The sequence below is a fragment of the Puma concolor genome, chromosome A1 (genome assembly GCF_028749965.1).
Source record: "Puma concolor isolate L17-30 chromosome A1, mPumCon1.1.hap2, whole genome shotgun sequence".
NCBI classification, from domain to species: Eukaryota; Metazoa; Chordata; class Mammalia; order Carnivora; family Felidae; genus Puma; species Puma concolor.
The window spans coordinates 117,177,656-117,191,528 of NC_141667.1; the positions used below are offsets into that span (position 1 = coordinate 117,177,656).

The window sequence follows — 13,873 nt, forward strand, 5'->3', positions numbered from 1 at the left end:
CCGAATAGCCAAAGCAATCCTGAAAAAGAAAACCAAAGCTGGAGGCATCACAGTTCCAGACTTCAGGATGTATTACAAAGCTGTAATTACCAAGACAGTATGGTAGTGACTGGCACAAAAACAAACACTCAGATCAATGGAACAGAATAGAGAACCCAGAAATGGATGCACAAACATATGGCCCACTAATCTTTCACATGCAGGAAAGAATATCCAGTGGAATAAAGACAGTCTCTTCAGCAAGTGGTGCTGGGAAAACTGGACAGTGACATGTAGAAGATTGAACCTAGAACACTTTCTTACATCATACACAAAAGTAAACTCAAAATGGATGAAACACCTAAACATAAGACAGGAAGCCAACAAAATCCTCGAGGAGAAAGCAGGCAAAAACCTCTTTGACCTTGGCTGCAGCAATTTACTCAACACATCTCTGGAGGCGAGGTAAACAAAAGCAAAAATGAACTATTGGGACCTCATCAAGATAAAAGCTTCTGCATGGTGAAAGAAACAATCAGAAAAACTAAAAGACAACCAGCATAATGGAAGAAGATATTTGCAAATGACATATCAGATAAAGGGTTAGTATCCAAAATCAATAAAGAACTTCTCAAACTCAACACCCAAAAAATGAATAATCCAGTGAAGAAATGGGCAAAAGACATGAATAGACACTTCTCCAAAGAAGACATCCAGATGTCTAACAGACACATGAAAAAATTCTCAACATCACTCATCATCAGGGAAATATAAATCAAAACCACAGTGAGATACCACCTCATACCAGTCAGAATGGCTAAAATTAACAACTCAGGCAACAACACATGTTGGCTAGGAGGCGGAGAAAGAGGAACTCTTTTGCCTTGCTGGTGGGAATGCAAAGTGGTGCAGCCACTATGGAAAAAAAGTAAGGAGTTTCTTCAAAAAATTAAAAATAGAACTATCCTAGGGGTGCCTGGGTGGCTCAGTCAGTTGAACGTCCGACATTGGCTCAGGTCATGATCTCGTGGCTTGCAAGTTCAAGCCCCGTGTCGGGCTCTGTGCTGACATCTTGGAGCCTGGAGCCTCTTTCGGATTCTGTGTCTCCCTCTCACTCTGCCCCTAAACCACTCTCACTCTGTCTCTGTCTCTCTCAAAAATAAACATTAAAAAAAATAAAAAAAAATAGAACTACCCTATAACCCAGCAATTGCACTACTAGGTATCTATCCAAAGGATACAGGTGTGCTCTTTTGAAGAGGCACATGCACCCCAATGTTTATAGCAGCTCTATCAACAATAGCCAAAGTATGGAAAGAGCTCAGATGTCCATCGATAGATGAATGGATAAAGAAGATGTGGTATATATATACAATGGAGTATTACTTGGCAATCAAAAAGAATGAAATCTTGCCATTTGCAACAACATGGATGGAACTAGAGTGAATAATGCTAAGCAGAATTAGTCAGAGAAAGATAAATATCACATGATTTCCCTCATATGAGAAATTTAGGATACAAAACAGATGGACATAAGGAAAGGGAAGCAAAAATAATATAAAAACAGGGAGGGGGGCAACACACAAGAGAGTCTAAAAATAGAGAACAAACTGAGGGTTGCTGGAGGGGTTGTGGGTGGGAGGCTGTGGTAAATGGGCAAGGCACGTTAAGGAAGACACTTGTTGGGATGAGTACTGGGTGGTATATGTATGGGATGAATCACTGGATTCTATTCCTGAAAGCATTATTACACTATATGCTAACTAACTTGGATGTAAAATTAAAAAAAGAAAATAAAAAAAGAAAATTACTGTTTATTTCCAGATTTGCTATTTTGTGATTTTATATGAACATGTGATTTTACATGTTCAATATAAATGGTTATTTCAACTTCATATTTATATTGATATGTAATTATAATAACTATAAATATAATCACTCCATAAGTTGCTTTTATATATCTTGAGAATCTTGAACAGAGGCTGTAAGTATACACACACATACATATTTATAAATGTATAAAATAACATTCTCTCAGGTCACGAAAATAAAAAATCTCATATATAATTTGTGTTGTACTAAATGAGTTGTTAATAATTCTCCTTTTAAGGAATATTTAATTTTGCATCGTTGAGGCCACTATAAATTACGGCTTTTTTTTTTATGTTAAATAGATATTTGACAGAGTTAATACTACATATTCTAACTTTAAGAGCAACTTTGTGAAGAGACTGTCGGCAGAGGTTCCCGTTGCCAGTAGCCCAATTACCACCAGATGGCGGCAAAGCCAAACCAGGGATCTGGCAGTTGATTCCTTTGAGGAAGAGCGTTCAACCACTTACCTCCCAGAAACTTCTGGATCCGTGCTGAAGATAACTCCTGAAAAAGAGACCTTGATTCTAGGTGAGGTAATAGAAATTCCACAGGCCATTTAAAAAATGTCAATGAAATAGAATTCCTCAAAGAATCTCTGTAGCATAGAACTATCTAGTATCACATTTAGTCAACTGCTTTCCTTTTCTTCCTTCCTTTGAATAAGAAATTTCCAAGGTGGTGGGGAAGGGGCAGGAAATGAAACGAGAACAAAAGAGAGTATGTTGTATTTTAGATGCATTTCTGAGATTTACATTGGTATATGATTCCTTTTGTAAAGATTACATATGTAAGATTTTTCAGTGGTCCTTATTAGCTCCTCTGTTGAATAAGTGATATGAACAAAAATATACTTAGTTTTACAGGATGACTTGGCAAGGTTTTCTATGTAGTTAAAAATCTGGTAAAGGGCTTTCTCAATCTTGAGAACAGATATGAATAATAATGATGCAAATAACTCTGACTTTGCTATTATTTTCTCTTAGAAAGTATTTCACTACTGTCATCTCAAATTACCCTTACAGCATCTTTCTATAACAGAGAGATGGAGAGGCAAAGTGATTTGCTCATGATCATAGAGTGGATGTCAATGTTGGGAAAGCAAGCATCCCATAGTGATTTCCTGGCAGAATGATCATAGTTTGCAATCAGCAACCTGCAGTTGCAATCAGGTCTTTCATCTTGGCATTTCTTACAGAGGCCACTGAGGCAGTGCTCACTTATGACCCTGGCATTCTCGACAAGGCCAATCTTTCCTCTTTTACTCCCATCTCCCGTGGTTTTTAGAGAGATGTGGGCCTGTGGTTTCACATTCTATTGTGAAAGACACCATGGGTTGACTTCCAACCGAAGTGATTATCTTGTTTTGAAGAACAAATTAAAAACTAAATGTTTTTCTTGCAGGATCCTACAAAGAACCACTGAAGACCTCCATCAAAGGGAATATTGAAACAAATAACTCAGCTCTCCATTTTTGCAAGGCACCTCATGCACTGGGCAGAGGCTGGAATGAAAATGTTGCCTCAAAAGGCCAGGTGGGTAAAGACAAAAAACTGAAGATCTCATATCCTGACATGCTCAGACAATTGAGTCCCAAATGTGAAGAAAGAGCTGGCTTAGCTGCTCTTACACGTCAGTAAGAAAATGATGGGTTCCTGATAGAAAAAATGAGTGAGTTAAGGACATGAATAAGGGCACTTTGTAAAAGAAATATAATACAAGTTTAGTTAGTCTCAATCAAAAAAGTGAAAATGAGACAGCAAAAAGGTAAAGATTAAGATGACAGGATACTATGTAGAGAAAACCCTAAGGGGTCTACCAAAAAACTAATAGAACTGATAAATTAATTAAATAAAGTTACAGGATATCGAATAGGTATACAGAAATCCAGTGCATTTCTATTCACTAATAATGAAGCAGCAGAAAGAGAAATTAAGAAAACAATCCCATTTACAAATGCACCAAAAACAGCAAAACAGATTCCTAGGAATAAACTTAACCAAAGAGGTAAAAGGCCTGTACTCCAAAAACTATAAAACACTGATGAAAGAAATTGAAGAGGACACAAATAAAAAGATATGCCATGCTCATGGACTGGAAGAAGAAATATTGTTAAAATGCCCATACTTCCTAAAGCAATCTCCAGTTTTAATGCAATTCCTTTCAAAAGATCAACAGCATTTCTCACAGAACCAGAATAAACAATCCTAAAATTTGTATAGAACCACAAAAGACCCTGAATGGCCAGAGAAAACATGAAAAAGAATAAAACTGGAGGTATCACAATCCCAGATATCAAGATATACTATAAAGCTGTAAAAATCAAAACAGTAGGGTACTGGCACAGTACAGATACATACATCAATAAAACAGAATAGAGTCCAGGAATAAACCCACAATTATATGGTCAATTAGTCTCCAACAGAGGAGGCAAGAATATGCACTGGGAAAAAGAAAGCCCCTTCAACAAATGGTGTTGGGAAAACTGGACAGCTACATGCAAAAGATTGAAACTGGACCACTTTCTTACACCATACACAAAAATACACTCAAAATGAATTAAAGACCTAAATGTGGTTCCTGAAGCCATAAAATTTCTAGAAGAAAACATAGACAGTAATCTCTTTGACATCAGCTGTAGAAACATTTTTTTTAAAGATATGTCTCCTCTGACAAGGGAAACAAAAGCAAAGTTAAGTGATTGGGACTACACCAAAATAAAAAGCTTTTTCACAGTGAAGGAAACCATCAAAAGCCATCAAATGGGAGAAGAAATTTGCAATATCCAATAAAGGATTAGTATCCAAAATATATAAAGAACTTCTATGACTCAACACCAAAAAATCAAATAATCTAATTAAATGAGAAGATATGAACAGATATTTTTCCAAAGAAGTCCTACAGATGGCCAAAAGACACATGAAAGCATGCTCAACACTACTCATCATCAGGAAACACAACTTAAAATGACAGTGAGATATCACTTCACACCTGTCAGAATGGCTAAAATCAAGACAAGAAATAACAAGTCTTGGTGAGGATGTGGAGAAAAAGGGACCCCTGTGCTCTGTTAGTGGGAATGCACACTGGTGCAGCAATGTGGAAAACAGCATGGACATTCTTCAAAAAATTAAAAATGGAATTACCAGGGGTGCCTGGCTGGCTCAGTTGGGTAAGCATCTGGCTCTTGCTTTCGGCTCAGGTCATGGTCTCACAGTTTATGAGTTCGAGCCTCACATTGGGCTCTGTGCTGACGGTGAAGAGTCTGCTTAGGATTCTCTCTCTCCCTCTCTCTCTGCCCCTCCCCTGCTCGTGCCCTCTCTCTCAAAATTAAAAAAAAAATAGAATTACCATATGATCTAGTAATTCCACTACTAGGTATTTACCCAAAGAAAACAAAAACACGAATTCAAAGATATATATGCATCACAATGTGTATGGGAGTATTATTTACAATAGCCAAGATATGAAAGAACTCAAGGATCCATCAATAGATGAATGGATAAAGAAGGTGTGATATATATATATATATATACACACACACACACACATATCTATATGTATGTACATATAGATATGTATATATACATATGTGTGTGTATATATACATATGTGTTTATATATATACACACAAATGAATAAATAAATAAATAAAATATATACACATATACATACAATGGAATATTACTCAGCCATAAAAAGAATGACATTTTGGGGCTCCTGGGTGGCTCAGTTGGTTAAGCATCTGACTCTTGATCTCAGCTCAGATCACGATCTCACTGTTCATGAGTTTGAGGCCCACGTTGGGCTCTGCACTGACAGCCGGAGCCTGCTTGGGATTCTGTCTCTCTCTCTCTGCTGTTCTCCCACTCTCTTGTGCTCTCTTTCTCAAAATAGAGAAATAAACTTAAAAAAAATGTCATTTTGCCATTTGAAACAACAGAGATGTAGCACAAAAGTATAATGCTAAGTGAAATAAGTCAGAGAAAGGGAAATACCATATGATTTCAGTCATATGTGGAATTTGAGAAACAAATGAACAAAGGAAAAAGTGACAAACCAAGAAACAGATTCTTTTTTTTTTTTTTAATTTTTTTTCAACTTTTATTTATTTTTGGGACAGAGAGAGACAGAGCATGAACGGGGGAGGGGCAGAGAGAGAGGGAGACACAGAATCGGAAACAGGCTCCAGGCTCTGAGCCATCAGCCCAGAGCCCGACGCGGGGCTCGAACTCAAGGACTGCGAGATCGTGACCTGGCTGAAGTCGGACACTTAACCGACTGCGCCACCCAGGCGCCCCCCAAGAAACAGATTCTTAACTACAGAGAACAAACTGATGGTTACCAGAGGGAGGTGGGTGGGGGGGATGGTTGTGATAGGTGATGGTGATTAAGAGTGCGTTTATCATGACGAGCACTGTGTAATGTATAGAATTGTTGGATCATTATATTATACATTTGAAACTCTTATATGTATGTTAATTATACTCATATTACAAAAATAAACATTAAAAAAGGTAAAGATTAAAAATATAATAAAATTACATATATTATGGTATGTTTCCCCTCAGCCAAAAGATCTCTTGTACAATCATTTCCAACTATTCTGTGACTTGGTCTGGCATCTGGGGTCACTCAGGATACATTCTATTCTTCCTCTACAAGATGGTCTTTTAAATATTTCCCTTAAGTCCTTTTTACTGTTTTTGTTTGTTTCTTGACTAAGTTAATTTCGTTCTTTTAAGTATCTTATTTATTATGTGTTTTTAAATGTTTATTTGTTTTGAGAGAGCGAGAGAATGTGCGAGCAGGGAAGGGGCAGAGAGAGGAGACAAAGAATCCCAAGCTGGTTCTGTGCCATTAGCTCAGGGCCTGACATGGGGCTCAAAGTCACGCATTGTGAGATCATGACCTGAGCTGAAACCAAGAGTTGGACACTTAAACCGATTGAGCCACCCAGGAGCCCCTTTATTATGGTTTTAAGATCTTTGAGGAATCTGACCCAAATCTTAGGGCACATGAAATATCAATAGCATATTTTTGAGTGTATCAAATCCAACGAAGAGCTTCTGAAGGAATAAAGGTTTAATTTAGAAAGCGTTACACTAGGAACGTCATAAATTCTCAATTTAGGCAGTTTCTCATTTAGTATGTGCTTTCAGTGTTTGGCATATATATCTTGCTAGAGGAACCATATCGTGAATGTAAAATTTAATTATTTGAAATCCTATACAAATTGAAAACAAATATCTTAGAGCAGGTCTTTTGCTGAGTGCTCTACTGTTGGTTAAGGGTTTGGAAGTGCAGAAGGTTAGAGAGTTCTGAGTCATTGGGGAAATGTTGACTTTACGTCCAGGCCAGGTTATTAGCACCATTGCCTTTCCACACCCTACGTCTTGCCAGTTGGAGTTTGTACTGCTTTGAACTTCAGAACTTCCTTTTACTCTCTCCCTTAGGCTCGCATTGTTACAGCAATTGTAATCCAATCAGAACATTGTCCCAACATCACTGGAAAACCTGAGAAAGGGATAATGGAAACTGTTTGACTATTTTATGTAAAGCATTTGTTTAATGACTGATTAGAAATCAAGCAGCATCAGGAGTAGTGCACATACAGTGAGGTCTTTCGCATTGACAGTAAATGTGTGTCTTCATGTGGTCCTTAGAAGTCATGTGGGGGTGTTTCTACAAAAGGGCCTGCATAGCTGGGGAGATGTTCAAAATTATGATATATAGTCAGCTCTAGGCCAAATTGTTCATTAAAGTAATTAATAGATCTTACCTGGGGTAGAGCACCCTTGGGTACATCAAACAGAAGTACACTGTGCCAGGTAATGTCTTGGGCAGCTTTATGCTGACTATAGATACTGGAGAAGCCAGTCGATTTTAGGAACATTATTTGTTATCAGTAGTTCTCAACTGGAGGTGATTTTGCTCCCCAGGGGACATTTGGCAATGTCTGATTTTTGATTATCACAACCTAGTGAGAGGGTATCTAGTAGATGGAGGCTGGGACACTGCTAAATGTCCTATAATGGACAGAACAGCCCCCCACAATAATGAATTATCTACCACCAAATGCCAGTGGTGCTGAAAGTGGGAAACCCTGCTTTATACTGAATTGTTCTAATTAGAATACCTAAAAATCCATGATTCATTGACTGACAATGCCTATTATGTGGCATGATATCTGGGAAGAAAACCAAAATCTCAAAATGATGCCTGTGGGAGAGACTTCTGTGTGAATTATGGTGATGCCACGATTGTTTTATAGGTAAGATTAAATATATTATCATGAAGGAGAAAAAAAGGAATCATCTCTGCTTTAACTGTTTGCTAAAATGTTTCTAGGAAATTTCTGCAAGTACTTTTCTTTATACTTGTAGTAATTTTCTCATCTGTTTTTGACTGAAGTTGGATGTAAGAATGTCAGAAGTGCTTTTTGTATACTGGTCCAAAGAAACAGCAATCCGATTTTTGTGTTCGTGGAAACTGAGGTATGTTATTTAAGATCCCAGTGATTTGGTGTTCCCATTTCTAATAGGTGAAGGTGTTAATGGAAAAAGACCTTTAGGATGATTAGTTCAATCTCAACATACTACAGAGGAGGAAAATTAAGACCCAGAGAAAATCTCAGCAACAGACTGAAAGAGCACCTCCAGGTTGAATGCTGAGAGGCATCTTTTGAAAGAAATCTTTCTTGAAAAAGTAGCCTTAACATACAATCAACTTTATCATCTTGGGGAGGTCTTTCAGTTTCACAACGCACCAGAAATATCATGACATTTCAGTTCTTGCAGGCTTTGATGATCTCACTGGCCTTTTAGTTGGTTTGTGGGCTAAAAAGATTTTTAGGCTAGAAGAGTAAAGAAGATTTTATTTTAGCTGAGTAATACCTGCCCTATGGAGTTGTTGGGGAGATTAGAAATAATACATGTAAAATGCTCAGCACTGTATTCACTACATGCTGGTTAGGTAATAAAAAATAGCAATTGTAGTGTTGGTTTTGATAATGTGGAAACTTTGAACTTGCTGGTGAATTACTGGTTTAACACTATGTCATGCATAACATCTGAGATGTGCATATATGTTTCTAAAGAAGTATTTATTTGTTTTCAGAAATGCCTAAACCAGCTATTTTTGACCCAGAAGGTGGCTCAGTGGGTTAGTGGGAAAATGCAGCTCTGTGAGAAATCCCAATGTGTTTGGAAAGGTATGGGGCAAAGATTTTGTTTGTCCTTCTTTCCTACCCTTCTCTCTCCCTGCCTTCTTCATTCCTTTTTTATATTTATTAGACTAATAAACATAATTATAAAATTCAGATAATTCTCTCTCCCTGCCTTCTTCATTTCTTCCTTATTCTTCTTTATCCATTCATCAGTTGGTGGACATTTGGGTTCTTGCCACGGTTTGGCTCTTGTTGATAATGTTTACAACTATTTTCTAAGTAATATTTGTAAACTGCTCTTTTTTGAGATTTTAGACTTTATCATAACTTTCTAGCAGAGTAGATAACAACTTAGTTCTCCTGCCTCATTCACCTCCTTCAATCTACTTATATCACACTTCTAAAAAGTAAACAACCCCTCACACAGTTGAAAATCTGTATGTAACTTTTGACTCCCCCCAAACTTAATTGCTAATAGCCTATGGTTGACTGGAGGCCTTAATAATTTGGACAGGTGATTAACACATCTTTTGTATGCCATATATATTACATACTATATTCATACAATAAAGTATGCTAGAGAAGAGAATGTTATTAGGAAAGTTATAAGGGAAAGAAAATACATTTATATTACTGTATGGTATTTATAAAAACAATCTGCATGTAAGTGGACCATAGCAGTTCAAACCCATGTTGTTCAAAGGCCAATTGTATTCATTTCGGGTATAAAACATAATAATGTGATATTTGTATATATTGTTAAATGATCACCACAGTAATTCCAGTTAACATCCATCACCATGCTTAGTTACAGAATTTTTTTTCTTGTGATAAAAACTCTTAAGGTGTACTCTCTTAGTAATTTTCAAATATGTAATCCAGTATTATTATTATTTAAAAAAAAATTTTTTTAACATTGATTTATTTTTGAGACAGAGAGAGACAGAGCATGAACGGGGGAGGGTCAGAGAGAGGGAGACCCAGAATCCGAAACAGGCTCCAGGCTCTGAGCTGTCAGCACAGAGCCTGACGCGGGGCTCAAACTCACAGACCGAGAGATCACGACCTGAGCTGAAGTTGGCCGCTTAACCGACTGAGCCACCCAGGCGCCCCTGTAATCCAGTATTATTAACTGTAATTGCCATGCTCTACATTACATCCCTATGACTCTTATTTTGTAACTGGAAGTTTGTACCTGTTTTTTAAAAAACCTTTATTGGCGGTGCTTGAGTGTTTCCAGCAACCTTGCAGTTTTACTCACAACTGTAGGTCTTCATGGCTAACACCAAGGCTGGGAGTATTAATCTACTTCTTGGTTTAGCACTGTGAAGCTCTTACGCTTTTATCCAAAGGCATGTGGTCATAGAGACCACAAATTACTTGGGTGGGCTCAACACCTATTCATTTATGTCATTTTTAGTTTGATCACAAGCCAAGTGGTTGTACAGATGAAAAGACAGTGGCCTGTGGTTTATACTTAGTTGGGTCTTTGGATGAGAATTAAAACTGAGCCCAAGATATGACCCTGACCTCAGATATTCATGGGTAAAACTAGCCAGAAATAACTTTGCATGCTCTGGTATAGAACCAGTGAGACAAAGAGCTGAAATAAATGAACCCACAAATGTTTACTGACAGAAACTCAGAGTAGTGTCTATCAGGTAATTGTTGATGTGACAGACAATGGATATGCAGAAATTACTTTGATTTAAATTTTTTTTTAACATTTATTTTTGAGAGACAGAGACAGAGCATGAGCAGGGGAAGAGCAGAGAGAGACACACACATGCGTGCACACACACACACACACGCACAGAGTCCAAAGCAGGTTACAGGCTCTGAGCTGTCAGCACAAAGACCCATGCAGGTCTCGAACCACGAACTGCAAGATCACGACCTGAGCCGAAGTCTGACACTTAACCAACTGGGCCACCCAGGCACCCCCAAACTACTTTGATTTTAAAAACTCAAGTGACAGAATAAATATTCATAGTATGATATAAGGTTTCTGTGTGCTTTCCACAAGGTCTGTTGTCACATTTGGGTCTGGCACTCAGGCTTTTTATTAAAAAAATGCCATGAAATATTTTTAAAATATAATTTATTGTCAAATTGGCTTAGAGATAATACCCAGTGCTCATCCCAAACCATGAAATATTTTTAAAATTTTTGTTTCAATGAATCCTGAAGTCTTCCTTTTTTCCCTTTCCTTCTCCTACAACTTGTAATTCAGTTTTATCAGGAGGACTACTTTCTTTCTCACTCTGTTATCTCTTAATCCCTGCAAGGATAAATATTATGTTCCTGGGATCATAAAGATATGTGGATGTGTTTGTTTCTTGTAGGCTGCAGAGATGGAGTCACAGATGAATCCTTCCATCTTAAAAGATTCAATGGTATAAACTATTCCATACTGCAACCAGAGGTGAAGTTTCATCTTACTGGTCTTCGAAATGACTATTGTAAGTTATTTTTTAGATCGTTAATTAAAAAGTTGAAGTGACACATTGTATCCAATGTGGTGGCATGAACTTGAAATTTGATTCTGGAAGAACCTGATGGCCCTTGTGCCTCATGTCCCAAAGCTGTACCATCCAAATACTGTTAATATAGTTTGCCTTTTCCTTGTACAAATTTCACGTTTGGAATGGGTACTGTTGGTGTTGGGAGGGCATGAGCAATATACATATTTTTTACTGTATTAGAATGAACTGAGAAAATAGTGGCCTATTCTTATGCATATATTTTAAACAGATATATCCAATCAGTCAACAGCCACATGGGGTCTTCTCGTCATGTGCCTACGTTATAATCTAGTTGGGGAGACAGGACTAACTCACATGGAACTTCTAGCAACATGCCAGTGTAGAATATAAATAATGAATTGTGGGATGAAAGGAGCTAGTTCAGTGATCTTTGGATCTTTGTCTAGAAAGACTTTGTGGAGATAATCACACTTGAGCTGGGTCTTGAAAAATGGGTAGGACTTGGAGGGGTGGAGGAGAGAAGATAGAACATTTTTCAGCAACGTTGTTAGTTGGTAGTTAATGATAATGGCAATGAAGAGGATACACTGGGGACTGGTGAACAGGTAGGTAGATGCAAATTTTGTAATCACATAGGTCCCCTCCACCCTCCTCCCCCACTTTTTTTTAGGTTACTGTAGTTGTTCTGCATTTTATGTCTACGAACATTGAAAACTCTACTATTGCTATAAATTTTACTCTAAAAGTCCATATATATTTGTATTTTATTTATTTATTTTTTTTTTAATTTTTTTTTTCAACGTTTATTTATTTTTGGGACAGAGAGAGACATAGCATGAACGGGGGAGGGGCAGAGAGAGAGGGAGACACAGAATCGGAAACAGGCTCCAGGCTCCGAGCTATCAGCCCAGAGCCCGACGCGGGGCTCGAACTCACGGACCGCGAGATCGTGACCTGGCTGAAGTCGGACGCTTAACCGACTGCGCCACCCAGGCGCCCCCATATATATTTGTATTTTAAATAAAAGAGGGGACAATGGTCTTTATATTTACCCCAGTATTTACCAATTCTACTCTTCTCTTTCATTCCTGAAGATCTAAATTTCCGTCTCATATGATTTCCCTTCAGCCTGAAAAGCTTCTGTTAGCAATTCTTTCAGATCCGGTTAGTTGGCAAAGGCTTCTCTTATACTCCATTTTATGATATTTTTGCTGCATATAGAATTCTGGGTTGCCAGATTTTTTTCTTTCAGCATTTAAAATATACTGACTTCTGGCCTCCATGGTTTCTGGGGAGAGGTCTAAGGCCATTTAAAACTTTGTTCTCTTGTTTCCAGGACCTGACTCCACTTACACATGTTAGAATCTTTGAATATTATTCCACAGGACCCTGAGGTTTTGTTCATTTCTTTTTTCAATTTCTTTTCCTATATGTTCTTCAGACTGGATAATTTCTGTTGATTTATATTCAAATTCAGTGACTCTTCCCTCTGTCATTTCCATTCTGCTATTGAGCCCATCCAGAAGATTTTTCAGATATTGTATTTTTCAGTTTCAAAATGTCTATTTTATTGTATTTATGGCTTCTATTTTAGTTTTATAGTTTCTATTTTTCTATTCCTCTGCTTCTATTTTCTATGTTTTCATTCATTTCAAGTAGGTTTTTCTTTACCTCATGGAGAATAATCTATTCTATTCTGCTTGTATATTCTATTATAGCTGCTTTAGCATCTTTGTCTGATAATTCCTATAACTGTCATTTTAGGTTTCTCATCTATTGATTATATTTTCCTTTTATATATGCCCAGTAATCTTAAATTGTGTCCTGGACATTGTGGATTATATGTGGTATTAACTCTGGGTCCTGCAGAGAATGTTGTCATTTTTGTCTTAGTTAGGTTTATTGGTCTTGCCTTTTGTGGGTGGCCTTTTAAGTCTCAGATCAGTTTCTTCAGCCTTGATTATGATGGTTTGGGTCTATCCCTTACATATAGGGATCAGAATCCAGGCTGAGACCTAAATGGAGGCTTCAAATCTCAGTTCAGCTCTAAAAGTCTTTGCTAAGCTGATTTGAGTTTTCCCTGTCCTGACACAAATTCTGGGATAGGCTGAGATGTGTGTGGGTTCCTACTTTCACCATTAGAGGGTGCCTTTCTGTGTCTCTCTCCCCTCTAGGACTTTCTCTACACACTTTGTCCACTTCAGGCTTCTTTCCCTGGCTCCTTTCACCAGAGATATAGTGATTTTTCTATTGGAGTTTGGGCTGCTGGTGCTACTCCATGACTGGGGCCCATCCTCTGGCAAAACCATGTGAGAAAAAAAGTGAGAAAATCACCCCTCAGCAGGTTGCTTCTTCAAGTTTTGACTCC

The 13,873-nt window shown here is 37.7% G+C and overlaps 1 protein-coding gene across 4 annotated transcripts in view; it reads left to right on the top strand.

Moving 5' to 3' along the window:
- The window catches only part of CDC20B (cell division cycle 20B), a 49,392-nt gene that overhangs the window by 21,277 nt on the left and 14,242 nt on the right, over window positions 1-13,873 (top strand). For all 4 annotated transcript variants that reach the window (XM_086700970.1, XM_086700973.1, XM_025923635.2 and 1 more), the window contains exons 3-6: window positions 2,154-2,382; window positions 3,256-3,386; window positions 8,971-9,064; window positions 11,365-11,481. In XM_086700970.1, the coding sequence (XP_086557096.1) occupies window positions 2,154-2,382; window positions 3,256-3,386; window positions 8,971-9,064; window positions 11,365-11,481 (571 nt within the window). The remainder of the gene's footprint in view (window positions 1-2,153; window positions 2,383-3,255; window positions 3,387-8,970; window positions 9,065-11,364; window positions 11,482-13,873) is intronic.